At 70.4% G+C, this 25563-nt stretch overlaps 7 protein-coding genes across 7 annotated transcripts; 4 read left to right on the top strand and 3 right to left on the bottom strand.

The window, feature by feature from the left end:
* Window positions 1-68: 68 nt before the first annotated feature.
* On the top strand, window positions 69-1241 carry AURANDRAFT_20990 (hypothetical protein; the record flags this gene model as incomplete). The annotated part of the gene is made up of 2 exons (XM_009035845.1): window positions 69-929; window positions 990-1241. The coding sequence occupies 2 exons, from the start codon at window positions 69-71 to the stop codon at window positions 1239-1241; spliced, it is 1113 nt and encodes a 370-aa protein (XP_009034093.1).
* Window positions 1242-2704: 1463 nt separating this feature from the next.
* AURANDRAFT_61537 (hypothetical protein) lies at window positions 2705-11022 on the top strand (the record flags this gene model as incomplete). The annotated part of the gene is made up of 7 exons (XM_009035846.1): window positions 2705-3774; window positions 4006-5355; window positions 6552-7458; window positions 7565-8676; window positions 8876-9300; window positions 9453-9832; window positions 9985-11022. The coding sequence occupies 7 exons, from the start codon at window positions 2705-2707 to the stop codon at window positions 11020-11022; spliced, it is 6282 nt and encodes a 2093-aa protein (XP_009034094.1).
* Window positions 11023-12260: 1238 nt separating this feature from the next.
* AURANDRAFT_70790 (hypothetical protein) lies at window positions 12261-14079 on the bottom strand (the record flags this gene model as incomplete). The annotated part of the gene is made up of 1 exon (XM_009035356.1): window positions 12261-14079. The coding sequence occupies one exon, from the start codon at window positions 14077-14079 to the stop codon at window positions 12313-12315; it is 1767 nt and encodes a 588-aa protein (XP_009033604.1).
* Window positions 14080-14428: 349 nt separating this feature from the next.
* AURANDRAFT_70789 (hypothetical protein) lies at window positions 14429-18011 on the top strand (the record flags this gene model as incomplete). Its single annotated transcript, XM_009035847.1, has 3 exons — window positions 14429-15055; window positions 16492-17264; window positions 17465-18011. Coding segments are annotated over 3 exons (1931 nt in total), but the record flags the coding sequence as incomplete, so codon positions are not given.
* Window positions 18012-19603: 1592 nt separating this feature from the next.
* Window positions 19604-20494, bottom strand: AURANDRAFT_70788 (hypothetical protein; the record flags this gene model as incomplete). Its single annotated transcript, XM_009035355.1, has 1 exon — window positions 19604-20494. One exon carries the CDS (start codon window positions 20492-20494, stop codon window positions 19604-19606), a length of 891 nt encoding a protein of 296 aa, XP_009033603.1.
* A 335-nt stretch (window positions 20495-20829) lies between these two features.
* AURANDRAFT_70787 (hypothetical protein) lies at window positions 20830-21512 on the bottom strand (the record flags this gene model as incomplete). Its single annotated transcript, XM_009035354.1, has 1 exon — window positions 20830-21512. One exon carries the CDS (start codon window positions 21469-21471, stop codon window positions 20830-20832), a length of 642 nt encoding a protein of 213 aa, XP_009033602.1.
* A 735-nt stretch (window positions 21513-22247) lies between these two features.
* AURANDRAFT_16951 (hypothetical protein) lies at window positions 22248-22664 on the top strand (the record flags this gene model as incomplete). The annotated part of the gene is made up of 2 exons (XM_009035848.1): window positions 22248-22505; window positions 22539-22664. Coding segments are annotated over 2 exons (384 nt in total), but the record flags the coding sequence as incomplete, so codon positions are not given.
* Between the last annotated feature and the right edge of the window lie 2899 nt (window positions 22665-25563).

Below are 25563 nucleotides of genomic sequence, written 5' to 3'. Positions count from 1 at the left end.
TGGTGCCGCAAGCGCTCGAGAACTGGGGCATTCCGACGCTGTGCAACCTCGCCCGCCGCCCCGCCACCATGGCGGCCTACGAGAAGGCCCCGCTCAAGTTCTGCATCGCGGGCACGGGCGCCATGGGCCTGGAGCACATCCGGAACATCTGCCTCCTCAAGGACCGCGGCTGCACCATCGTCGCCGTCGCCGACAGCGACGCCCGCGGCATGCGCGAGGCGCGGGAGACGCTGGACACCTGCGGCTTCGAGGACTGCAAAGTCTTCGACGACTGGCACGCGCTCTTCGGCTGCGGCGCCGACGCGCTGATCATCTGCACGCCCAACTACCAGCACGTCGACCTGCTGCGCGAAGCGCTCCCGCGCGAGGAGTTCCACGTGCTCTGCGAGAAGCCCATGTGCACGACGGTCCCGCACTGCGTCGAGGTCGAGGGCCTCGTCGCGAAGCACTGCCACGGCGGCAAGCCGTGCTTCATGGTCGGCATGGAGTACCGGTGGATGCCGCCGATCGCGAAGCTCGTCGAGACCGTCGACTCGAAGAAATTGGGCGCGACGAAGATGGTGTCCATCCGCGAGCACCGCTTCCCCTTTCTGCACAAGGTGGGCCACTGGAACCGCTTCAACAAGTGGACCGGCGGCACGCTCGTCGAGAAGGCGTGCCACTTCTTCGATTTGATGCGGCGTTTGGTCCAGGACGACGTCGTCTCCGTCTACGCGTCCGGCGGCGGCGGCGTCAACCACCAGGACGAGTCCTACGACGGCGAGAAGCCCGACATCCTCGACTTCGCGCTGGTCATCGTCACCTACGCGTCGGGCGCGACGTCCGCGCTCGACCTCTGCATGTTCGCGGAGGACATGCAGACCGAGGCCGTGTCCGTCGTCGGCACGCTGGGCAAGGCCGAGGCCAAGTGCCCCGAGTGCACCTTCCGCGTCACCATGCGCTCCGCGACGTCCCTCGCGCCCTCGCGCGTGCCGCCGCGCGACGGCGAGCGCTCCGCCGCCGAGGTCGAGCACGTCGGCGTCGACGACAAGATCAAGGCCGCGGGCTTCCACGAGGGCGCGACCTACTTCGAGCTCGGCGCCTTCGCGACGGCGGCGGCCCACGGCCTCGACGTCCCCGTGTCCGTGCGCGACGGCACCATGGCCGTCGCCATGGGCGCCGCGGCGCACCTGAGCCTCGCCGAGGGCCGCAAGGTCGACCTCGCGGAGATCCTCCCGGGCTACGCGCCCAAGGCCAAGTGAGGCTCCGCGGCCCCTTCCCGGGCCCGCCCGGCGTTCGACTAAGTTCCGTTCCGACGATTTCGAGAACTATGAGGCCACAAGTTGAATTCAGCCTGAGAGAATAACTAGGCTAACTAGGCTCTACTCTATAACTAGGCTTGGATTGGAGGTTTTGAGATCGTCGAAGACATCGGCTGGAACTCCGTCAAGCTCGTGATCCACGCAGAGATCTTTCAAAGCACGGCAGCCCTTCAGGGCCGCACAGGCTTCGTAAGTGATGATGCACGAGTTGGTGTATAGAGAGAGAGAAACCAGATTCGGAACCGCGTTCGCGAGCATGGACACCGAAGCCACAGTGACGCTAGTCCCATCGAGATCGATCGTCAACTTCGGTGCTGCACTCAGCATCGGCAGTAACGCGGCGACACAAGCATCTGAGATTACGGAACAGTTCCAAAGGTTCAATTCTTGCAGACGACAGTCACTGGCGGCCAATGCCTCGATGCCGACGATCGAAAGCGAAGCTCCGCCCAAACCTAAACATGTCAGCCTCGCACAGCCTCGCGCTATAGCGACGAGTGATCGGTCCGTGATGCTCATATTTCCAGTTTCAGCCATGCCCAGGCGTAGCACTTCAAGATTGGGACAATTCTGCCCTATCGCAATGCCAGCAGCATCTGTGATGGGGGTCTCGCTGAGATTGAGCGACCGCAACGAGGTGCATTTCTGAACCAGCTCTATCACTCCCGCATCCGAGATTCCTGGACAAAAATAACACTTCAGGCGCCGCAGTTTTGGCAGATGCACGGCCATCGCGCGGAGCGCGACGTCCGTGAGCGCCTCTTGATGCGAGAGAACGAGCTCCTCAAGGTCCGTGAACATGCGCGCCATGGCTGCGACGGCAGAGTCCGAGGCAAATACCCGGTTGAAATCGTAATTGCCCTGCAAAGTAAGCGACCGCAGGCTCGTACAGTGCGCCATCAGCGCGTTGATGATTGCGTCATCGCTGATATCTTTGCAAGACCAGGAGTCCAGGATGCGCACCGTTTTAACGCCGGTGCACCGTCGGAGCAGCGCCGTGGCCTGGTTCGCGTCCGCGTCGATGATTTCGTGGAGCTGCAGACTGCGCACACGACAGCACACGCTGCCAAGGAACGTGCTGCTCGTCTGGGCCAACCCCATCACGTCCGCAAGTTTGAGATCCGCGACGAGTTCTTCTCCCACCGCATCGAAGACGCGCGCGAAACTCGACCGTCGCGGCCCCGCCATCTTGGGGCGGCGCGGCGCGGCGCGCGGACGGCGCGGCGCGGGGCGCAGACGGCGCGACGCGGCCCGCAGACGACGGTGTAGCGCGCGCGGCTCGAGCAGCTCGAGCGTCGGCCGGGAGGAGGCCAGACTCTCTCGAAGGCAATGCTTCTTGAACATTTCGTTGAACGCCGTCGACGCCTCGCGCTGGAACGCGCCGGCCGGGCTGCTCCCCGGCCATGGCGGCGCAGGCGCCGGAGGAGCCGCAGTACCACAGCGACGACCGCATGAGCACCCATAGCGACGACCCGCCTCGATGCTTGCCGCTCCAGCAGCGCTGGAACGACTTCGCGGCGGGCCTGCCGCCGCCCCCGCCCAAGCCGACGGAGGAGCCGCGGTACCGCAGCGACGACCCGCGGCGCCACTCGACCTGGGGCACGCGGCCCGTGAGCCAGGAGGAGTTCGCGGAGATCGCCGCGGCCGGCGGCCCGACCGTGGCGATGTGGGACGCGTACTTCCTCCAACAAAAAATCGACAACCCGGAGCGCTTCGGCGCGCCGCCGTCGAACGTCTACGACGACATCGCCCGGGACGCGGCGGCGGCCGGCGACGACGGCTCCGCGCTCACGCCGGAGGACGCGCCGGCACCCGACAACTCGTCGCTCGACGACCTGAGCAGCCAGGACACCGCGGGCCGCGAAGCCCAGGCGAAGGAGATGCAGGCGAAGCTCAACGCGCGCGCGGGCGGCGACAAGCCCCACGGCCTCTTCGGCATGATGAGCGACGCGCCCCGCGCGGCCGCCGACGACGACGACGAGGACGAGGAGTTCGACGGCGTCGTCGAGCGGTGGATGGCGCGGAACGCGCCGGAGGCGCTGCGGTCGTGGGCCGAGGACGAGACGACGGCGACCGTCGACGCGCTCCACGCGGACTACGTCGCGATGATCGGCGAGCACTGGTCCAACGTCTGCGACGACGAGGACCTGCCGTTCGTCGTCCGCGAGGACATGGACGTGTTATCGCTGCGGGAGGTCGCCCTCAAGCACATGATCGCCGTCAAGGGCGTCGAGCTGTTCCTCGAGGTCTGCGAGGACTTCCTCAAGTTCAACGAGACCGACGAGGAGTACTTCGAGCGGCACAAGCGCGGCGGCGGGACGCCGAGCTGGCAGAAGCGCGAGCGGGGGTCGTCCCGGGGGTCGTCGCGGCCGAACTCGCGCGGGTCGGACCTCGGCGGCGGCGACGACGACCTCGGCGGCGGCGGCGACGACGACGAGTCCGACTTCGACAGCAACGAATCCGCGCCGGAGTGGTAAACGTTGAGGGGGGTCGGTGGCGCCCTCGGCGCCCTCGGCGCCCTCGGGACGAGGGCGCCGCCCCCTCGTCCGACGCCCTCGGCTGAGGGATTTTCCCCTCGTCCGAGGGAGCCGAGCGTCCGAGGGTCCGAAATGGCCGAGGGCGCCGAGGGCGCCGACTGCGCGCACCGACCCCCCGGAAGGTAAACGTTCGGTCAACGTGTCGGAGGTGCACCTCCCCTTCCAAGGCGCCATGGGGCAGCCATCGTAGAGATGGCCGCGTACTACCGCTGCATCGGCACGCGCGGCGCGTCCATGCGCGCGGGCGCGTCGCTGAGCTCGCCGCCCGCGGGCGTCGTCCTGCCCGGCGAGGTCGTGCGCGGCCTCGAGCTCGCGACCGTCGAGGGCAAGGCGCGCGTGCGCGTCGAGGCGGCCGCCGGCGCGGGCTGGGCGACGCTCGCGCTCTTCGTCCCGGACGGCCGCGCGTCGGACGGCGCGGCGCCGGCGGCGGAGGCCGACGACGTCGCCGCGCTGCTCAAACGCGACGTCGAGGCGCGGCTCCACTCTCAGGACCCGAAAGCGCGGCCGCGGCGCCGGGGCTACGGCGCCGCGAAGCCGACGGCGCTGCCCATCGACCCTCGGCCGCTCCCGCGGAGTTTCGCGTGGGACGCCCACCCGCTCGTGTCCGTCGTCGCGCCGACGACGCCGTCGCGGCGCTGGGCGCACGCGTCGCTCTACGCGTGCTTCGACCGGCAGACGTGGCCCAACAAGGAGCTCGTCGTCCTCGAGACGGGCCGGCCGGGCGACCCGTCGCTCGGCTGGCCCCGCATGGGCTCGAACGGCTGGGCGCCGGCGGCGAAAAAGGCGGCGGCGGCGAAGACGCGGCGGCCCGAGTCCGAGTTCTTCAAAGCGCTCGGCGACGGCCGCGTCGCCTACGTCCACGAGGACGCGGACCACCCCATCGGCGTGAAGCGGAACCGCCTCGGCTCCCTCGCCAAGGGCCAGATCATCGTCCAGTTCGACGACGACGACGTCTACCTCGCGGACTACGTCGACCGCATGGTCGGCGCGCTCCTCAACGGGTCGCCCGCGGCCGCGGCCGAGCCGCGCCTCGCGACGCTCGGCGCCTACTGCTGCTACGACGCCGCGCGCGGCGTCGTCTGCGAGGAGAACGTCGTCACAGAGGACGCGCGCGGCGACCACGTCGGCGACAAGCACAGCCGCTGGTGGGGCTACGGCTTCTCCTACGCGTACACGCGCGCGGTCCTGGACAAGTGCGCCCAGTTCCCGCCGACGGGCTTCGGCGAGGACTACGCGCTCGTCGTCGACGCCGCGGACGCGGGGGCCGCCTGCGCGGCGTTCGTCGACTCGACGGCGGACCCCGTCTGCCTCCACGTGCTCCACGGCCACTCGTCGTCGCGGACCTACGCGGGGCGCCGCGTCATGGGCGCCGACGAGGTCGCGGCGCGCTACGGCCCGGAGATCGTCGCGCTGACGGGCGAGGACCCGGGCGCCGTCGGCGCGGCGATCCGCGAGCGGCGCGCCGCGCGCGACCGCGACCGGGAGCGGCGCCTCGCGCGGCGCCGCCGCGGCGCCTCGTCGAGCAGCAGCGACGACGACGACGGCGACCCCTAGAGCTTAAACGTCGACGGCCCAGGGGTCGAGCAGCAGCGACGACGACGGCGACGAGTCTAGAGCTTAAACTTCACGCCGGCCCAGGGGTCGCGCTCGGGCTGGGGCGCGTTGAGGTCGCCCGCGGGCGGCGGCGGCTGCGCGCGGAGCGTCTCCGCGACGGCCGCCGCCGCTGGCGACGCCGCCGCGAGCGCGTCGAACGCGAGGATCGCCGCCGGCAAACGCGCGGCGTGCGTCTCGATGGCCGCGTCGCGGCCGAGGGCCGTCAGGTCCGGGAACTCGATCTCCGCGAAGCCGAAGCTCTCGAGCGCCGCCGCCGTGTGGATCGTCGCCGACGCGCGTAGATCCTCGAAGTGGTCGCCGTCGCCGAGCGACTCGAGCCAGAGCTCTAACAGCTTCGTGAGCACCGCGGCCTGGGCCTCGGCGCAGCGCTCCGTCTGCTCCTTGGGAATGGACGTGCGGAGCACGTCGACGACGGGCGCCGCGCCGCCGCGCCGCGGCCGGAGCCGGCCGACGGCAGCGGGCGCGCCGACGACGACGGTCGGCGCGTCCGTCGTCGCGGCCTCCATCGCCGCGCTCAGGCTGAAGGCCGGCGCCGCCGTCTTCTTGGCGGCGACCCAGACGTCGCCGTCCCGCGCGTCGTCGCAGGCTTTCCCGTCGATGGCCAGCGCGGCGTCGCAATTGCAGACCTCGACGCTGAACGACGCCCCGCCGGGCAGCGCGCCGCAGGGCGCGGCGCATCGCCGCGGCGACGCCGAAAGCCGGCGCGGCGCTCGGAACGCCGTAGACGACAGCGCGCAGAGCGCCAGGACAGCAGCTCGCATCGCCAAGTTACTGCCAGATAGCGGAGCTCCGCGACTCGCCATCGTCGATCGTATGCGTCGGCTCAAGAATGAAGCTTTGGTTTACCAGATGTTTACCCTTGCTTGCGCTACACGATGGCACGATGAGCGCCGCGGGCTGCCCCCGGCCGTCCATGTGTTGCATCTTCACGTGATGATGGCTCGATGCATATGAGTGTCGTGGGCTGCCGTCCGTGGCTGCGTCTCTGGGCAGCCCTCGTCGCAGCGAGCGCCGCTGCCGGGCCGAGCCGTCGCGCATTGTCGGCGTCGGACTTCAAGACCCACGAGGGTACCGTCGCGGCGCCGCCGGGCCATCGCAGCCGCCACTACGTCTTCGTGCACATCCCGAAAGCCGCCGGCGCGTCCTTCATGAAGGACAGCCCGAAGTTCATGATGGCCGGCGACACGCTCCGCGGCAGCCAGGAGACGGCCGCGCGCAGCCCCGTGACCTTTGCGCGCTTGAAGGCGAAACAGCCGTCTTCCCGCGTCGTCTTCCTGCGGCACCCGCTGCAGCTCGTCTACTCCCAGTTCCTCTACTGCAAGTACGTGTTGAAGCGGAAGATGCCGGGCTTCCCGCGGGGCCGCGGCGACGAGGGCGAGGCCGGCGGGCTGGACGCGTGGGCCGACCACGTGTCCGGCGGCCGCGACGCGTACAAGTGCTACCACCCGCGCGACGTCCAGTTCCGCTTCGTCGTCGGCGCGGGCGACGCGCGGGCGCCCGAGGGCGTCCCCGCGAACGTCGGCGCGGCCGCGGCGCGCCGGGCCCTCGACGCGGACTTCTCCATGGTCGGCGTCGTCGAGGCGTACCGCGAGAGCCTCTGCCTCTTCCGCTGGCTCGGCGATCGACGGACGCCGCCGGCCTACTGCGGCTGCGGCGCGACGGCCGCCTTCCCCAAGGTCGAGCACGCGCACCGGATGAAGTACAACTCGTCGGTCCTCGCGGTCGCGCCGGTGTCGCGCGCGGCGCTCGCGGGGCTCGTCGCGGCCCAGGACGTCCTCCTCTACGTCCACGGCCTGAGCGTCTTCGAGAGGCGCGTCGAGGAGGCGCGCAATGCGACGGGCGTGCAGCTCGTCTGCCCGGAGACGCTCCGGGGGCTCTGGGCCCGGGCCCTCGACCTGGCGTGCGCGCTCCGGCCCTACCCCGGCGACCTCCTGCGAGACGCCTACGACCGCTCCTGCTACGAGTACTTCGACGTCGCCGACCGGGCCTGGCGCCAGCACGACCAAGTGCACGACCCGGGCGTGTGGCAATAACCTGTGCAACGTTCAAGGTGCAGGCAAACACCGCGGTTTGGATCTTTCACCGAGCTATGAACGTGCCGCCGACGCGCAGCCCCGGAGCGCGATGATGCGCTGGTCGTGGGCGGCGCTGCCGCTCGCGTCGGCGACGACGCTGGCGTCGTGGTGCCGCGTGCTGCGGTCGTCGACGGTGCGCCAGCCCTGCTGGGGCGCCGGCGAGCTGCGGCGGCGGTCGCGCGTCTCCAAGGCGCGCACGCTCGGCGAGAAGCTCGCCTGGGGCGCGTCGGCGGCCGACGGGCGGCCCATCTCGCCGTCGGAGGGCGGCCAGGACCTCTGGCTCTGGGACCACCACCTGCGCTGGCTCCGGCGGCCCATCGCGTACGCGGACTTTGGGAGCAACGACTGGCTCCACACGTCCAACACCTACTTCCTCGACGCCTGCGTCGAGTCCGCGGGCGTCTGCGTCGAGGCGAGCGCCCACTACGCCGGCGGCTACGCGACCTACGGCCGCAACTGCACCCTCGTGACCGCGTGCTTGAGCGACGCGGAACGGACCGTCGAGTGGGCCGAATTCGGCGGCGAACGCGGCGGCTCGACGCGGAGCGGCGTCCTCGCGGACAACAAGAGCTGGCGCAACTTCAAGAACAAGTCGCGCGTGGCCCGGCTGACGAAGCGCTGCACGACGGGCGCGGCCGCGCTCGGCGGCCGCCGCCTCGACTGGCTCAACGTCGACGCGGAAGGCCACGAGCTCGCGATCCTCAAGGGCACGCTGCCCAACGTCACGGTCGACGTCGTCAGCGTCGAGGCCAACGACAAGGCCGTCGGCGCCTACCTCCGGGCGCGGGGCTACGCGCTCGCGAAGCGCTTCCGCGTCGCGCGGGGCCACTTCGACGACGTCTACACGCGGCCCGGCTTCGCGCTCCTGGCGCCGGCGGCCTGGCGCGACGAGCGCTGCGCGGCGCCCGGCGAGGACACGGCTCTATCGCCGGCCGCGCCGCCGCGCTGCGGCGTCGCCCGGCTCCTGCGCTGCTCGCTGAAGAACCCCGCGGGCTTCGGCTTCCGAATCGCCGTGCTCAACGGGTGCCTCCGCGCGGCCACGCTGCTCAACGCGACGCTCCTCTTCGACCGCCACACGTTCTACCGCACGCGGGCGGGCTACGGCATCGACGAGCGCACGAGCGACGGCCTGCTCTGGCTCGACGCTGTGTGGATTCCACCCACTGGTTTGGGGGGTCCCCACCAAACTTCAGAACTCTCTATCTCGGTCAAATCGAAGTCGATTCGGCTGATTTTTGGACGAATCGATTGCTCTCGTCGAGTTCTCGAAGCACAGCGAAAGAGTTTGGTCCAAACCGTTCGACTACGCGCACATTGAAGTCGGGTTTAATATTTGGAATCCACACAGGCTCGACGGCGCGCTGCCGAACGGCACGGCGCTCGAGCGCCTCCGGGCCGCGGGCTGCCTCGAGCCCGACGGTTTTGAAATGGCGCTGCCGGGCCCCGCGCGGCGCGGCGGCGTCGAGGCCTGGTGGGCGGCCCACGGCGCGGCCATCGCGCGGGATTTGAGAGATTCGCCCGCGGCCGTGGTCTCGGTCCGCGCCGCGAACTCGAATCGGCGCGAGGGCGACGCGCCCTTCGCGTCCCACGACTTCTCGGCGACGGCGGCCTTCTTCCGGGCGGCGCTCCTGCGCGCCGCGGCGGTGCGGCCCGCGCCCGCGCACGCGCTGGGCCGCTTCCGCGGCGGCTTCGCGAACGTCGCGGTCCACGTGCGCAACGGCGACCGCTTGCCCCAGGGCAGGAAAAGAGCGATTCAAGTTCGCTTCGACTTGAGTGTTCCGCGCAAGCGCGGTCCGGGAAAAGCATCCACGCGTCGAGAGCGCTCCGAGAGATGATCGCTCGTCCAAAAATGAGCCGAAACGAGTGGAAAACGGCTGAGATAGGAGCCTTTGAAGTTGGGAATTTCGCACCCTTGTGCTGCCCAGGCCTCCCCGGGCGCGCGTACGCGAAGCACGCGCGGCTGAACCTCGACGACGCCTACTACGCGCGCGCCCTGGAGCTCCTGCGCAACGCGTCGGCGACGCCGCTCCACGTCGTGCTCTTCGGCGCGTCCGTGACGCAGCCGGACGAGCGGGGGCACGACTTCCTGCGGGACGCGGCGGGCGCGGCGTCGACGCTGCCGGCCTACGCGGCGAGCCGCTTCCCGTCGAGCGCCGTCGTCATCGACAACGACGCCTTCAACGACCTCGCCCACTTCGCCTTCGCCGACGTCTTCGTGGCCGCGCGGAGCCAGTTCTCCTACGCGGCGCTCGCGCTCTCGCGCGGCGTCGCGCTCCGGCCGGCGGACTTCCGGGGCCGGTCGCCGGTGCGCTTCGACGCGGCCCACGCGGCGGCCTGCCACGTCGCCGTCGACGGCGCGGCGGCGTCGGCGCGCCTCGCGGCGGCCCTCGCGGACCCCGCGTGCGCGAACCGCCGCGAAACAGGTTGAACGTGTAACTTGCACCTCTTATTAATAAGGGGCTGCCCGCGCGAGTCGTCGTGACGATGCTGCGGCGCACCCGGCGCGCGTGGCTCGTCGCGGCGGTCGCCGCCGCCGCGGACCGGTCGCCGACGGCGACGGAGTTCGTGCGCTGCAAGTCGCGCGCCGGCGTCTACGGCGCCGCGTGGCTGTCCCGAGCGTCGACGCTCGCGGCCATCCCCGATTTCGTGGACAAGGAGGCGCTCGAGTACGCGACGTTCCACCTGCACCAGTACGCGAGCGTCTCGTTGAAGACGGTCAAGGACGTGTTCTGGACGAACCACGTGAGCGGCTACGAGCACAACCTGTGGCCGCGCTACGGCGACGCCGTCGCCAAGGAGCGCGTGACCGTCATGCTCAAGCACCTCCAGAAGGGCCTCTGCGGCCCGCGGCGCGACGCCTTCCACGCGTCGGCGCGGGGCGGCGCCACGCTCGTCGCCGTGCCCTTCTACGGCGGCCGCGCGCGCGACGGCAACCGGTCCGCGTCCGCGGCGGACAGGGCGGCGATGGCGAACACGGGCACGGCGCACTCGCGCGCGGACCGGGGCGTCAAGCTGCGCAGTCTCCACGCCGTGCTCTGCAGCGGGCTGCGCGTGGCGCGGTCCGCGCTCGTCGGCGTCTGCACGCGGCGCGACTACGACGACGTCGCCCAGGCCGTGCTCGCGCGGCTGCCGCGCGACCGCGCGGCCGTCGAGCTGCTCGACTGCGGCGCCGCGCCGGGCCACCTGCCCTTCCAGCTGCTCCGCCGCGTCCAGGCGGCGCTCCGGGGGGCGACGGGCTCCTGGATCGACGGCCGGAAGCCCGTGGACTACGTCCTCTACGACGAGGCGGACCAGACGCTCCACTTCGAGAGCGGGCGTGACCTCTCCCACGTCTTCGCCGTCCTCGACGCCGTCGGGCGGAGCTTCGTCGTGCCCCAGCGCTACGAGAAGCGGTGGGGCGCGGACCCGGCGCTCGTCGACCAGAAGAACCTGTCCCGGTCCATGAACAAGTGCCCCACGAACAAGTTCCCGCCGATCTTCCAGGACGCGACGTAACGCTTAGACGGGCCCCGGGGGTCCTACCACGGGGTCTCCTGGTTCGACGCGTCCTGCTCCATGAAGCCCTTGGGGTCGAACGGGTCCGTGACGAGCGCGTCGGCCATGGGGTCGCAGGTGCCGCAGGTCGCCGCGCAGGCGTCCTTCGCCTTCATCGACGACATAACCTCGCCGCCGACGCTCCCCTTCCACTTCTTGCAGAAGTGCTTCCACTTCTTGTTGTGCTTCTTGCCCTTGCGTTTGCCCTTGCGGAACTTCTTGCCCTCCGCCCTGATCTCTGCGAGCGTCTCGCACGTCTTGATGTCTTCTTTGTCGCTCTTCGCGTCCTTGATCCAGAGCACGTCGTCGGCGCAGGCCAGGCGGCGGACCCCGGCCCGCGCGGCGGCGGCCGCGAAACCGTCGGCGGGCGCGGCGCGGCCGTCGGCGGGCGCGGCGCCGCCCCGGGCGTCGAAGGCGACGTTTCCGTCGGCGGCGGGCGGCGCCCCGTGACCCCGGCGAGTCGCGGTATCGTGCGTGACGTCGTGAGTCGTGCGGGCGGCGACGAGACACGCCGACCCGAGTATGAGGAGTTTTCGCAACATCTCGTCGTTTTCTCGACTCGCGAGGGCTTCGATATGTTCGGGGGCGCGCCCCGGTCGACGGCGTGCGGCGCGGGTGCCGCGGGGGGGTGTTTGGGGCGGTCGCCTTGGCGTGCGGGCGTGAAGAAGCGGAGGCAGTGCACACCTCAATTGAAAGGTCGACAAAGAGAGGGGATGGTGATCTGATGGTCCGCGAGACGCCGTCGCCGGTCGGCACCGACAGTAGTCGTAGCCGTCGCTCTACGCCGTGGCTATTTACTCCCCGTGCCCAGGGTGTCGAGATAGGACTCGAAGTCGTCGAGGTCGAAGGCGTCGTCGCCGGCGGGCGCGGCCGCGGCGTCGCCGCCGGCGGCCGCCGGCGCGACGAAGTCGAGCTCGTTCTCGAGGTCCGCCAGGAGGTCCGTCGGCGAGGCCGGGGGCGCCGCCGCCGGGGGCGCCGGCGGGAGCTCGTCCGCCGGGGCCGGCGGCAACTCGTCCGCCGGGGCCGGCGGGAACTCGTCCGCCGCCGGGGCCGCGGGCGGCGGCGCCGGGACGTCGTCCGCCGGCGCCGGCGCCGCGCGCTCCGGCGGCGGCGACGGTTCCGGCGGCGGCGGCGCGGAGACGTCGTCCGCCCCCGCGGGCGCGGCGTGGTGCAGGTCGAGGAGCGACGTTTCGCCGCCGAAAAGCGCGTCCGCGTCCTCGAGCTGCCGCACGAGGTCGTCCGTGTCCGCGCTCAGCAGGTCCGCGACCGGCGCCGCCTTGGCGGGCGTGTCCTCGCCACCGATGGCGAAGATGGGGTCCGCCGCCTCGGGCCGCGCCCGGCGCGCCGCGCGGGCGGGCGGCGCGGGCACGGCGGCCGCCGCGGCCTGCGACGCCGCGTTCGGCGCGTCGGCCTTCTTCGCGGCCGCGCGCCGGCCCCGCGCGCGCGTCTTCCGGTCCTCGATGTCGCGCCAGAAGAGCGAGTCCTTGTGGAGCAGCGCGTCGTAGGCCGGGGAGAAGCCGCCCGCGTCGGACGTCTCGCGCGCGGCCTCGGCCCGCAGCCCCGCCTGCGCCGCGCCCGCGGCCGAGCCGCCCGGCGCGTCGTTTCCGCCGTCCTCGTCGTTCTCGCGCTCCAGCGGCGCGAAGATGAGGTCGACGAAGAAGTCGTCGTCGAAGCGGTCGTCGCCGCACGCGCCGTCGAGCTGCGCCTGGGCGGGACGAGAGAGATTCGACGTCGCTTCAACGTGAGTGTTCCGCGCGCGCGCGTTCCGGAAAAAGCATCCACGCGTCGAGACCGTTCCAAGAGATGATCGCTCGTCCAAAAATCAGCCGAAACGAGTGGAAAACGGCCGAGATAGGAGCCTTTGAAGTTGGGAATTTCGCTCTCTTGTCCTGCCCCGAGCTGCGCCTTCGTCAGCCGCAGCACGCCCGTCGGCGCGAAGCCCACGTGGAGCGCCGCGCGGAACATGGACGTGCGGCCGCCGTGCTCGTCGAGGTGGCGGCAGCGCACGAGCAGGTCGCCGTGGACGACGCAGTCGACGTGGAACACCAAGCTCCCCTCCGCGGGGCCCGCCCAGGGCCGCGCGGGCTTTCTTTGCTCCTCGCCCCCCTTGGTCTCGCCCACGCCCACGCCGTCGGCGGCCAAATCGTCCTTCGCGCCGGCCCACGTCGTCGTGTAGGCCAGCCGCCCGCCCTTGAAGAACTGGAGGTACGGGCAGCAGCCCGCGCGCCGCGCGTCGCCCGCGAAGTTGGGGATGCCGTGCATGATGGCCCGCCGTAAAAGCAGGGGCTCGGACCGCGGCGCGACGCCGTCGAGCACGTTGGAGAAGTACTGCACGTAGCGCCGCTGCGACGGGATCGTCAGCCGCTCGACGTCGTCCTTCCGCGCGTCCGCGACGTGCCTCAGCGCCGCGAGCGGCGTCTCGAACTCCCCCAGCCAGGCCAGCACGCACGCCAATACCACGGACGTGCGGCCCCGGCCCGTGAGGCAGTGCACGGCGGCGACGTTGGCCGCGTCCGCGGCGATCCACGACTCCAGCGACGCGCAGATCTTGAAGAGCATGCCGAGGGGCGGCGCCGGGTGCCCCGGGAACTCGAACTCCAGCACGTTCATGTCGAAGGTCCCGTAGTCGTACTGCTCCTCGGACACGTTCAGCACCATGTAGTGGCCCTCGTGGTAGGACCGGAGGTGCGCCGCGACCGCCTTGATCGGGTTCGCCGTCTGCCGCGCCGCCGCCGACCCCGCGGACGACCGCCCGTCCCAGGGGAAGCCCATGGCGATGAAGCGGTCCGTCACGTACGTCAGGTCGATGATCTTCCGCTCCTCGCGGGGCGCGCCCTCGTCCACGAGCTCCTCGAGCGTCGCGCCGACCTTCTCGACGAACGACGCGACCATCGCGCGGTTCCGCTCCGTGTCCTTGAGGCGCGTCTCGACCTTGGCCGCCTGCTTCATGGCCTCGGCCTTGGCCTTGGTCGCGGCCTCGGCCATCCGCGCGCGCATCTCCTTGAAGTTCATGTTCATGGTGAGTGCGGGGGCGGCGTGTGTGTGCTGGCTGTCGGCTGCGGCCGGCGGGGCGTCGCCGGCTTTCTGGTCGGCGACGGCTGGCGGCGCGGCGCGGGGACCGGCAACCGCGAGCGCGGGGCGTGCGCGCGGCGGACGCGCGGCGCCGCGCGAGCTCTCGTTCGCGGGCGGCGGGACGCGTCGCTGGGCAAGCTCCACAACAGTGGCAAGTCCAGCTTTTTAGAGCATGTTGAGGCTCACGATGAGCGCTCAAAAGTGTGACCAAGCAGCCCAGTTCGCATCCAGCTCCCCGTCCACCACCCCGAAGAAAGCGCCGTTCGCGAGGGCGAGCGCAGCTTTCATCGCAGCCATGGTCTGGGCGCGCCGCGCGCTCGCCTTCTGCCTCGCCGCGCGGTCGCGGGCCCTGACGGCGCTCCCGCCGCTCCCGGCGCTCGACGCGGCGGTCCTCCAGGACTCGCACGGCGTCAGCGCGGAGCAGAACTGGCTCGTGCCCGGCCGGGTCATGCTGGGGCGCTACCCCGGCAGCGGCCGGGGCCAGCGGGTCGACGCCGTCGTCGGCGCCCTGCGGACCGCGGGGGTCACGACCTTCGTGTGCCTGCAATCCGAGCTGCCGCCGCAGGACTCCGGCGAAACGAACCCGCCGGGCTTCGAGAGCTACCACGCGGCGGCCGTGAACTTCGACGGGCCGGCGCCGTCCTTCGTCCACTTCGGCATCCCCGACCGGGAGCCCGCGGGCGACCTCGCGAGTTTGCGGAGTCTCGTCGCGGACCTCGCGGCGCGCGTGCTGGAAAATGGCGAGTGCCTCTTCATCCACTGCTGGGGCGGCAAGGGCCGCACGGGCCTCGTCGCCGCCTGCCTCCTGGGCCTTCTCTACGAGTCCCTCGGCGCCGAGGAGGCGCTCGACCGCGTCCAGGCCTACGCGGAGACGCGGACGAAAACCATCGCGAGCCCGGAGACGGACCCGCAGCGGGACCAGGTCCGCGCCTTCTTCGCCGCCGTCCGGGGCGGCCCCTCACATGGTTAGCCCCAGGTGAAGGACTCGTTCGCCCGGTGGTAGGACCCGAAGTAGGCGCCCGAGTCGACGTCGTGGTACACGTAGCGCGGCTCGTCGACGGCGAGGGACTTGCCGACCTTGTCGAAGAGCTTCTCGCAGGCGAGCCCCCCCTTGGCGCCCTTGTTCGGGCCGAGGGGGTAGTTGTTCGTGCGCTGGTGCGCGAACGCGCCGAGCATGGGCACGTGGACCTCGGCCTCCGAGAACCAGGCGGCCCACCAGGAGAAGGTCGACGGCGCGAGGACGAGGGTCGACGACGCGAGCATGAAGCAGTAGTCCTCCGTCGCGCCGGGCGACGCGCGCCGCTTCGCGCCGAACGCGGAACCGAGCCGCTTCACGAGGTCCGAGCTGCCGCACGACGGCGGCGACAGCACGGTGAACGTCGGCGGCGGCCGGCCCGCCGCTTTTCGCCGCTCGGCGATGCCCCGGAGCACGGCGTCGTAGAACTTCCAGGGCACCTGGCCGTGGGCGCTGAAGAAGGGACGCGGCGCGTCGACGGAGCCCTGGTCGCACTCGCGGACGTGGACGAGCACCTCGTCCCGCCCCGGCGGCGGCGTGTCGCCGCAGCGGCCCGCGGGCGCGAAGAGGTGTCGGAACTCGTCGCGCCAGCCCCGCAGCTGCCCGAAGTCCTCGAAGAAGCCGTTGACCTGCACGCACGTCGTCGACCGCGCCGCGGCCTCGAGCTGCGCGCAGAGGGGCAGCTTCGACAGGCGGTCGCGGTCCGTGACGACGGCGCAGTTGGACGCCGCCGCCGGTTTTTTCGGCGGCGGCCGCCGCGGCCGGCCCGCGAGGCGCCGGCCCGGAGGAGGGGGCACGACGCGGTCGCGCATGCCGGCCCAGGACAGGGGCATCTTCGGCGCGCGCAGCTCCACGGCGCGGCCGCTGCGGAAGGCGAGCTCGCTCGCGAGGCGGAAGGCGAAGGCGTACTGGAACATGTTGTTGCCGAGCTGCCCGCCGTACTTGACGCTCACGCGCGCGGGCCGCGCGCCGCCGGCCGCGTCCCGCGACGCGCCGCCCCAGGGCGCCGCCGTCCAGACGCTCGTCGGGCAGTCGTAGGCGACGCGCCGCGGGGCGCCGCAGTCGTGCTGGACGAAGTGGCGGTAGCCGCAGGACGAGCTCCAGTGGCCGCTCCTGCCCGGGCTGCCGCCCTTGGGGAAGGCGTACCGCGCTGGCGCGAAGGCCCAGCCGGCCCGGCAGCCCGGCAGGTCGGGCGCACCGAGGCGCCGCGTCGCGTTCGTCGACGCCGCGGCGGCGGCGCACGCCAGCAGGAGTAGGAACACCATCGTCCCAAGCGCTGGATCCGTTGCGACGATGGGGCTGCCCCTGCATGGACCATGAGCGGCGACCGCGAACGCGCGGAGCCGTCGAGCGCGCTGGCCCTGCCGCTCGTCCTCGCGGTGCCCGTCTTCGCCGCCTACGTGCTGAGCGCCGCGCCGCCGGCGACGGTCCGCCGCGGCGTCACATTCGTGAACCCCTACCCGACGCGGCGCGAGCTCCTGCGCGTCGTCGGCGGCAACGCCACGCTCGTCGCGACGCTGAACGCGTCCGGCGGCGAGCACGTCGTCGAGCTTCGCGACGGCGACGTCTACGGCTGGCGCGAGCGGTCGAGGAAGCGGCCGCGGCCGCTCGAGGACTCGGTGGCGCTCCGCGGCGGCGACGCGCGCGACGTCTACGTCCTCGGCGACGCCACTGGCGGCGACGCGACGTTCACGAACGGGAGCCCGCTGACCGTCACGGCGACGCACCGGTCCGGGAACGCGAGCAACGCGTCGCGCCTCCTACCGAACTCGACGGCCGTCTTCCGCGTGCGGTCCGGCGACTTCGTGGACTGGGCCACGGACGAGCTGCGCCACCGGACCGTCGTGGACTACGCGGGCCACGGCGGCCACGTCTTCGAGGGCGCGGGCGCGCTCTTCGACCTCTGCGCGTCCGCGACGCCGGCGTCGCGGCCCCTCCGGCGGACGTCGTACCTCGAGGACGGCGCGAAGCGGCGCGTCGACGTGCTGAGCGAGGCGCCCTACGTCGCCTTCCTGCCGGACTGGACGACGGCCGACGACTGCGACGCGCTGCGCGAGGCCGCGGAGGAGGCCGAGCTCCACGACGCCGTCGTCTCCGGGCGGCGGGCGTCGCTCCTGTCCGTGCCAGGGCAGCAAAAGAGAGCGAAATTCCCAACTTCAAAGGCTCCGATCTCGGCCGTTTTCCACTCGTTTCGGCTGATTTTTGGACGAGCGATCATCTCTCGGAACGGTCTCGAAGCGTGGTTGCTGGTTCTGGAACGCGCGCGCGCAGAACACTCACGTTGAAGCGACGTTGAATCACTCTTTTGCTGCCCAGGTCCGTGCGGCGGTCGCGGAACGCGATGCTCGAGTGGGACGCGGCGGACCCGGGCTTCGTCGTGAACCGCCTCGCGGCGCGGGCCCACGCGTTCGCGCGGCGGGCCGCGCGCCTCGACGTCGACGCGGGGCCCCACGCGGAGCCGCTCAACTTCATCCGCTACGCCGAGGCCGGCGAGTACCGCGCGCACTGCGACGGCGTCTGCCGGCGCTACCCCTACAAGCGCGGCGGCCGCGTCGCGACGATGATCCACTACTGCACCGCGCCGGGCGGCGGCGGCGCGACGGTCTTCCCCAACGCGGGGCTCAAGGTCGCGCCGAAGGCGCGCGGCGCGCTCTTCTTCGCCTACAAGGACCCGGACACGGGCCTCATGGACCACGGCTCGACGGAGCACGGCGGCTGCCTCGTGACGAACGGCACCAAGGAGATCACGACCGTCTGGATGCGCGAGGACCTCAGCGCGAAGCACCCGTGGCGCGGCTACTACGACGCGGGGATCACGTAGGGAAGGAGGGGCAGGTGGGTGCCTGAGCGTCAACTTGAGTTCAATATCGGGTCCGGGGCAGAGAGCTCGGCATTCGAGCTCAGTCGGCTGCTGCGCGCGCGCGCCGCGGCCAGTCGCCCCACTGCCGCACGCGCAGTCGTCTCGGACGCCGGAATCGCAGCGCCGTCAGACCGCAGCGCCGCGCCGCTTCACGCCGGGCGAGCTGCGCCGCGCCGCGCCGCGTCGCGCCAGCGCCTGCGATGGCGCCGCGATCGAAGCCGCGGGCGTCGAAGAAGAAGGCCGTTTCGAGCTCCACCGCTGAGAAGGTCCTTCGCGAAGAGATCCTCGGGCGCATCTTCGACTACCTTTCAGTCCACGTGATATTAGATTCGGCCGCGACGTGCAAGCAATTCGACGCCGCCCTGTCGCACGTGACGCATTTCTATTCAATGGGAGAAAGAGTTCAACAGGCTCAAGGCCTCTTCATCTGGACGCGTTTGCCCAACGTCAAATTTGTGACTATTGATGTGCATGATTTCGACCTCGCTCTTTTCTTCACGAACGCTGTACGCGGCGGCAAAAAGTGGGTCTCAATAGACGTTTGTGTGTTCTTCTCTACGGAATTAAAGAACGAGAATCGGGTAGTGCAGCTGGAGTGTGATGTGAAGGGCTTTGCCAAGGCCGTGAAACGAGGGGCTCTGCCAAATCTGGACCACTACGCCATGGATCTGGGCTTTATATTCGAGAAATACATCGCACCGAATCCGACTCTCCTGTCGGGCTTCCAAGACATCTATACGTGTCTGCCGCCCCTGGCCGGGGCGATGGGGGCAATTCGCGACTTGGGAGACGCGCAGCTGCTTCGCCGCATCCTTGACAATAGCGACCTCGACATGGACGCTTCGGATAGTCGTGGGCACACGCTTCTCTCGACGTGGTGCCAATTTCCCGGAGAAATGGATTTCGTGTGTGACACCCTGACCCCCATCTTCGAGGTGCTCGTCTCACGCGGAGCCAATGTGAATCAAGTGCGCGAAGGAGATGGGTTTTCGCCGTGCAGTATGGCCGCGGACTCTGCAGAATTTCAAGACACGAAACTGCGACTGCTTCTAGAGCGCGGTGCGCGTGTCACAGCTGGTGTTTCTCCGCTACTTCTCTTGTGCGGCGATCGTCGGGACGCAGGTGAGGTTAACCCAAATGTCGAGGCCCTCAGACTGCTCCTTAGCCACGGTTGTGACATCACGGAGACGGGAGTCAGAGGCAAGACCGCTGTGGAACTCGTTGATTTACATCTCCGTCAAGTCCAAGACCGGCTGTCTGCAGTTCCAAATTCGACCCTGATCAAGAAAGAGCTTTCCGAGCTGCAGTCCATGATGAGCGCCCTCGCACTCGCGTCCACGAGCTTGCTGAAATCTGCACACGAAGAAATTGGCTCGTTGAAGAAAGACGCGGAGCAGCGCCCCGGTGCCAGCAAACGGACGGCCGCCGGCAAAGCGAAGAAGAAAAAGGCGCGCTCCTAACTCTCCGCGCGCCGTGTAAAATTGTTGTTGGTCAAGCCGAACAGCGCATGCGGTGGCAGGTCCTGCACCGACGCGTGCGCGGCCAAGCAGAAGCGGCGGCCCTTTCTAGAGATGGAAGCTACCAAAAAAAGCACGTTACTCGCCGTCCTGGGACTCGCCGCGCGCGCGCCACGCCGTGCACACGTCCGCGAGGGGCGTCGCGGTGGCGACCTTGGCCGGCGACGCGGGCGTCGACGCCGCGCCGTCGTCGGAGAAGCCCGGCGAGTCGGGCCGCGGCGGCGGCGGCGGCGCGCCGTCGGCCTTGCCCTTGGCCTCGACGAGGGGCACGGCCTCGACGGGCGGCACGGCGGCGTCGTCGTCGCCCGCGAAGCCGTCCGCGAGCCGCCCGACGACGGCGGACTCCGGGTTCGCGCCCTCGGGGAGGACGACGAGCTCGACCTCGGCCGTTTTCCGCGCCGCCTTCGGGGACGCCAGCGCGTCCGCGGCGCGCGCGTAGAGCTCCTCGGCGGCCGACTGCGCGGTCGCGTAGACCAACGCGAGGCGCCAGGCCTCGTAGCCGTACTCCTTGACGGCCAGCGCGGCGACCCGCGCGCCCGCGACGGCAAGGGTCTGGCACCGCGCCGACGCGTGGGCCGACGCGCGGTCCAGGTGGAAGCGGATGAGCCGCTCGCGCTCGAGGAGCGCGCGCTCGAGGTACGCGTAGAGGTGGTCGCAGGCCTTCGAGCTCGCGAGGCGCTCCGCGAGCCCCAGGCGCAGCAGGGCCAGGAAGAGCGCGCGGCCCCGGCCCCCGCTCCTAGCGAGGCACCAGTACGCGACGCGCCCGGGGAACGACGCCTCGGCGACGGCGAGCAGCGACGACACGCACCAGTACCGGAGCCACGCGGCGCGCGCGTCGCGCGTCGCGCCGTCGTCGCGGTCGCTCAGGGCGACGCGCGCCGTGCAGATCGCCGGCACGGCGACGGCGACGGCGAAGCGCGCGTGGCCCAGGAGCACGAGGCCCCGGCCCAGGACGTCGAGGTGCGCCATGTTCGTCGGTGCGTTTTAGGGCGTCGCGCGGGTCGCGTCCAACGGGCGTTCGCCGGTGTGTTGTTCTCGGGCGAGCGGGCGTCGGGGCTGTGGTTGTGTGACCGCCGGCCACGGGCCGTGGTCGGCTCCCCCGTGCACGAAACGCCGTTCCAGAGCCGCCCTATCAACCCGATAATCGGGATTTCGCCACACACACAGTCAGCATCGAACATCAGCTCATTGAAGCCTTCATTGAAGCGGCGATGAGCCCGTCTTGCCGCTTCTTGTGCGACTCGCCGCGGCTCTCGAAAGTGCCCGTGGCGCAGGCGCTCCACGACCACGGGCACGCGCGCGCCTTACGCCACGCGGACGCCGCGCGCGGCGCCGGCCGCGGCGACGAGCTCCCGCGTGCGCGCCGCGTACTTGTCGAAGAGCTTCGCGTCGCGCGGGACGCCGACGTCGCCGTTCTTCATCATCACGGCGAGGTTGTGGCAGGCCGGCGCGTGGCCGTCGTCGCAGGCGATCTCGAGGAACTCGCGGGCCTTGGCCGGTTGCTTCGCCGCGCCCGGCCGGAGGAAGTAGCCGCCGAGGACGTAGCAGCTCGCGGCGTCGCCGCCGTCGCAGGCCTTCTCGAGGTGGGCCAGGGCCGCCGCGTCGTCCTTGCGCTTGAAGGCGAGGACGCCGAGGTGGTGGCACGCGGGCGCGTGGCCGCGGTCGCAGCCGGCCGCGAACGCGCGCTCGCCGCGCGCCTCGTCCGCGGCGCCGCCGCGGCCGCCGAGGAGCAGGCGCCCCAGCGCGAAGCAGGACGCGCCGTGCTTGCGCGCCTCGCAGTTCTTGCCGTAGGTCTCGCGCGCCGCGGCGTAGTCCTTGCGGATGACGCTAAAGAACTCGCCGACGGCGTGGCAGGCGTCGCCGTCGCCCTTGCCGCCGGCGCAGTCGACGGACGCGGACACCATGCGCTCTTCGTAGTCCTTCGGCAGCGTCTCCGAGAGCTCCATTATGGTCGCGCGCGGCGGGCAGGGCGGGCAGCGCAGGAGGGAGGCCAGCGCAGCCTCGGTTCTCCACAAATTAGCGAAGCTCGTATTGAACTTCCAAAAAAGCGGGCCGGGCTCGACTGCTCGAGCACCGTCGCCTCCACCGTCGCGAGCACCGTCGCGTTGTCCACCGGCGGCGGCCAGACAAGCGTCTGGTAGTCGACGAAACCTCACTCATCAATAATGGCGCGCCGCGGCCCCGAGGGCTACGGCCTCGTGCAGCCGCCGCTCATGGGCCGCGACGCGCGGCGCCCGAGCCGCACGGAGTCCTTCGCGAAGCTCATGCCGGCCATCCCCTTCGCCCAGGGCGGCGAGTACTTCTCGTCGTCGGCGGGCTGGCAGCAGCGCCTCGCCTACACGTTTACCGTATTGCTCTTCGCGGTGGCCTGCGTCGTCGTCGTCTTTAGTCCCTGGCTCGAGCCGCCGTGCGACGAGGACGCGGCGCGCGCCATCTACCCGAAGCACGACGCGCCGTTCAGCACAGGGCAGCAAAAGGGTGATTCAACGTCGCTTCAACGTGAGTGTTCCGCGCGCGCGCGTTCCGGAAAAAGCATCCACGCTTCGAGACCGTCCCGAGAGATGATCGCTCGTCCAAGAATCAGCCGAAACGAGTGGAAAACGGCCGAGAGAGGAGCCTTTGAAGTTGGGAATTTCGCACCCTTTTGCTGCCCAGGTTCAGCAACGGCCACTACGTGCCCGGGTGCACGAAGGTGCGCTACGGCGCGCTCTTCATGCTGACGCCGCGCGAGTGCGACCTGGGGCGGCGCATCATCTTCGCGATCGCGTGCGGCGGCACCGTCGGCTACGAGCGGCGCCGCGTGGACCGGCCCGCGGGCATCCGGACCATGGCTTTGGTGGCGCTGGGCGCCTGCGTCTTCACGATCACGTCCATCTTCGCCTTCGAGGACGGGCCCATGTCCTGGGACAGCTCGCGCGTCGCCGCGGCGATCCCCTCGGGCGTCGGCTTCCTCGGCGCGGGGTTGATCTGGAAGATGAAGGTGCGGTCGCCGCTGGACCCGGACGGCCCGGAGCACGAGCAGATCCACGGCCTGACGACGGCCGCGTCGACGTGGGTCGCGGCGTCCGTCGGCATCGCCGCGGGCGGCGCCATGTACTTTGTCGCGGTCTTCGCTGTCCTCACGCTCCTCTTCGTGCTCCGCTTCGGCCCGCGGACCGCGCTCAGCGCGCACGCGAGCGACTCGCACCTCGACCGCCACACAGTGGAGGCCGAGGAGGCGGCCGACGTGGAGACGCCCGCGCGGCCGGGCCGCGAGCCCCTGCCGCGGACGCCGTCGTCGAGCCGGTCCCACGCCGCGGGCGTCTACCACCCGTGAATTAACACCCGTCCTGTGCCGCGGACCCTCGTGGCGCGCCGGCCCGCCGCGCGAGCGGCCGCCGGAGCCAGACGCCGCCCTTGCCGCGGACGTCGGCGCCGTCCGTCGGCACGGCGTCGAAGCCGACGCGCTCCCAGAAGGCCACGGCCGCGTCGTCCGTCACGCGCGCGTAGACCGCGTGGACGTCGTCGGACACCGCGGCCGCGCGGCGCCAGTCGACCCACGCGACATCGCCCTCGAGCGCGTCCGCCGCCGCGTCGACGAGGCGCCGGCCGACGGCCCGCTTCCGGTGGCTCCGCGCGACGGCGACGTTCGCGAGCGTCGGGCAGTCGCCCTCGGGCGGCGCCCAGGGGACCGCGTTGTCGACGGCGACGCCGCGCCAGAGCGCCGCGGCCTCGGAGGCCTCCGTCGATAGGCGCGACGCGGGCGGCGCGCCCGGCGGCGCGGGCAGCAGGCCCAGCTCCACGCAGCCGACGACGCCCGCGTCCGCGTCGACGGCGACGAGGAGCGCGTGCGGACGAAGCGCGCCCCTTCGCATCGCCACGAGGCGCTGGAGCACCGTGCTCGCCCAGGCGTACCGCGCGTCGACGCCGTTGATCTTCGACCCGGGCGGGTAGAAGGCGTCGGCGCAGACGCGGCCGACGCCCCAGGCGTCCGCGAGCCGCGCGGGCCGCAGCGTCAGCGCGAGGGCCGCGGGGAGGCACAGCAGCAGCGGCAGGCGGCGCATCGCGTTGTGCCGAGGACGCGCGCCGTCGAGCGCTGCGCCGCGACTGGTGCGACGCGCAGTCGACGCGAGGTGCGACGACGCTGCGATGTGCGACGATGCCGCGGGCGGCGCGGCGCGATGCGTTGGCCAAAGAGCAGTGTTGTTGCATCAAAGTCAACGTTCCCCTCAACTTGACCTTCAGAGGCCTTCCGCCGGAGCTTCATTCGCCGCTTACGCGCAAAAAAAAAGGAGGCCCGGGGCCTCAGGTGGCTCTGGATTGCCGCGTGGGCGCCCACGACTCGCCCGGCTTGGCGATGTGCGTCGTGTGCGTGGACTTGTGCCGTTGCTGCTCGTCGTCGATGACGTCCGGCACGGAGCCGCGCTTCGTCGGGTCCCAGTTCGCCTGGTCCCGGTCCCCGAAGGCCGTGATGTCGTGGGAGAAGAGGGACCGCTGGACGGTCTGCGCCTCCTCGGGGAACGCGGCCGACGTCATCTCCCAGTCGCCGCGCGTGAGCACGTTGACGTTCGTCCACGTGAGCGCGAGCACCGTCGCGTTGCGCGGCGAGTTGTCGACGAGCCCCCGCTCGCCGATGTGGTCGCCCGGGTGGAGCAGCTTCAGGATCGACGCGTCGTGGTTCGCGGGGTCCAGCACCGCGAGCGTGCCCTGCTCTATGAACCTGGGCAGCACAAGAGTGATTCAACGTCGCTTCAACGTGAGTGTTCCGCGCGCGCGCGTTACAAAGAACACATCCACGCTTCGAGACCGTTGCGAGAGATGATCGCTCGTCCAAAAATCAGCCGAAACGAGTGGAAAATGGCCGAGATATGAGCCTTTGAAGTTGGGAATTTCGCTCTCTTGTGCTGCCCTGCTCTATGAACAGCATCCAGTCGCCGATGTCCTTGCGCCGCATGACGGCCTCCGACTCCATGAAGATCTCGGGCCGCATGGACTGGATGAGGTGCTCCATCATGGACCGCGAGATCTTGCGCATGAAGGGGATCTGGCGGATCATGTTCGCGTAGAGCGCGAGCCGCGCGTCCAATTGGAGCCGCGGCGTGAGCTCGCGGAAGAAGTCGAGCGACGACGGCGTCGTCATGTGCTGCGTCTCCCAGAGCGTCTCGTAGTAGCGCATGATGCGCTCGCTCAGCTCCTCGTCGAGGCCCAGGTGCTTGAGCCGCGCGGATATCGTGATCATCTTCGTCTCGTACGCCTGCGTCTGCTCCGCGAGGCGGTGCAGCAACCCCGCCATCTTGCCGAAGATCGTCGCCTGCATGATGCTCCCATAAATGAAAATAATCGAAAAGTAGATCTGCTCGTTCGTCGTCACCGCGCGGCCGTCGCCCGCGACGGAGAGGCACGCCTGGTGCACGCAGTCCGGGTACGCGACGACGAAGCGCGCGTTCTTGCACTTGCCGTTGAGGTAGCGCTTCCCCAGGTAGCGCTTCTCCTCCTCCTGGAGGGGCGCGTCCCAGGCGTAGGCGTTGCCCTCGCCGCAGCGCCAGAAGTCGTCGACGCCCTTCCACCCGCACGCGATCCAGTGCACGGACAGGAGCACGCCGAAGAGCAGCTTCGTGAACTGGACGCCGCCCTGGGTCCGCCGCTCCATGGTCTTCATGATCTTCGACAGCCGGAACAGCCGCAGGAGCTTCAGCGCCTTGATGAGGCCCGTGTTGTCGCTGATCTTGTCCGTCGCCTCCAAATGCATCGAGTTCAGCACCATGTCCAGCGGGATGCAGGAGATCAAATCCAGGTAGAACCACTTGGACATGATGTAGCGCTCGGCGATGACGCGCCCGGACACGATGACCTTGCCGTGCTCCGTGACGCCCGCGAAGCAGAACTGGAGAAAAAAGTCGAACGCGAACATCGCCGTCGACAGCCACTCGACCCAGCCCTTGAAGACCAAAACATCGTCGAAGGTCGCCTCCACGGGGACGAAGATCGCCTGGCAGAGCACGAGGAAGATGATGAACAGGCTCCAGACCTGGCAGAAGCCCGCGTGCGACAGCATCAAA

The sequence above is a fragment of the Aureococcus anophagefferens genome (genome assembly GCF_000186865.1).
Source record: "Aureococcus anophagefferens unplaced genomic scaffold AURANscaffold_3, whole genome shotgun sequence".
Lineage (NCBI taxonomy): Eukaryota > Pelagophyceae > Pelagomonadales > Pelagomonadaceae > Aureococcus > Aureococcus anophagefferens.
This window is presented reverse-complemented; position numbering and strand designations above follow the sequence as displayed.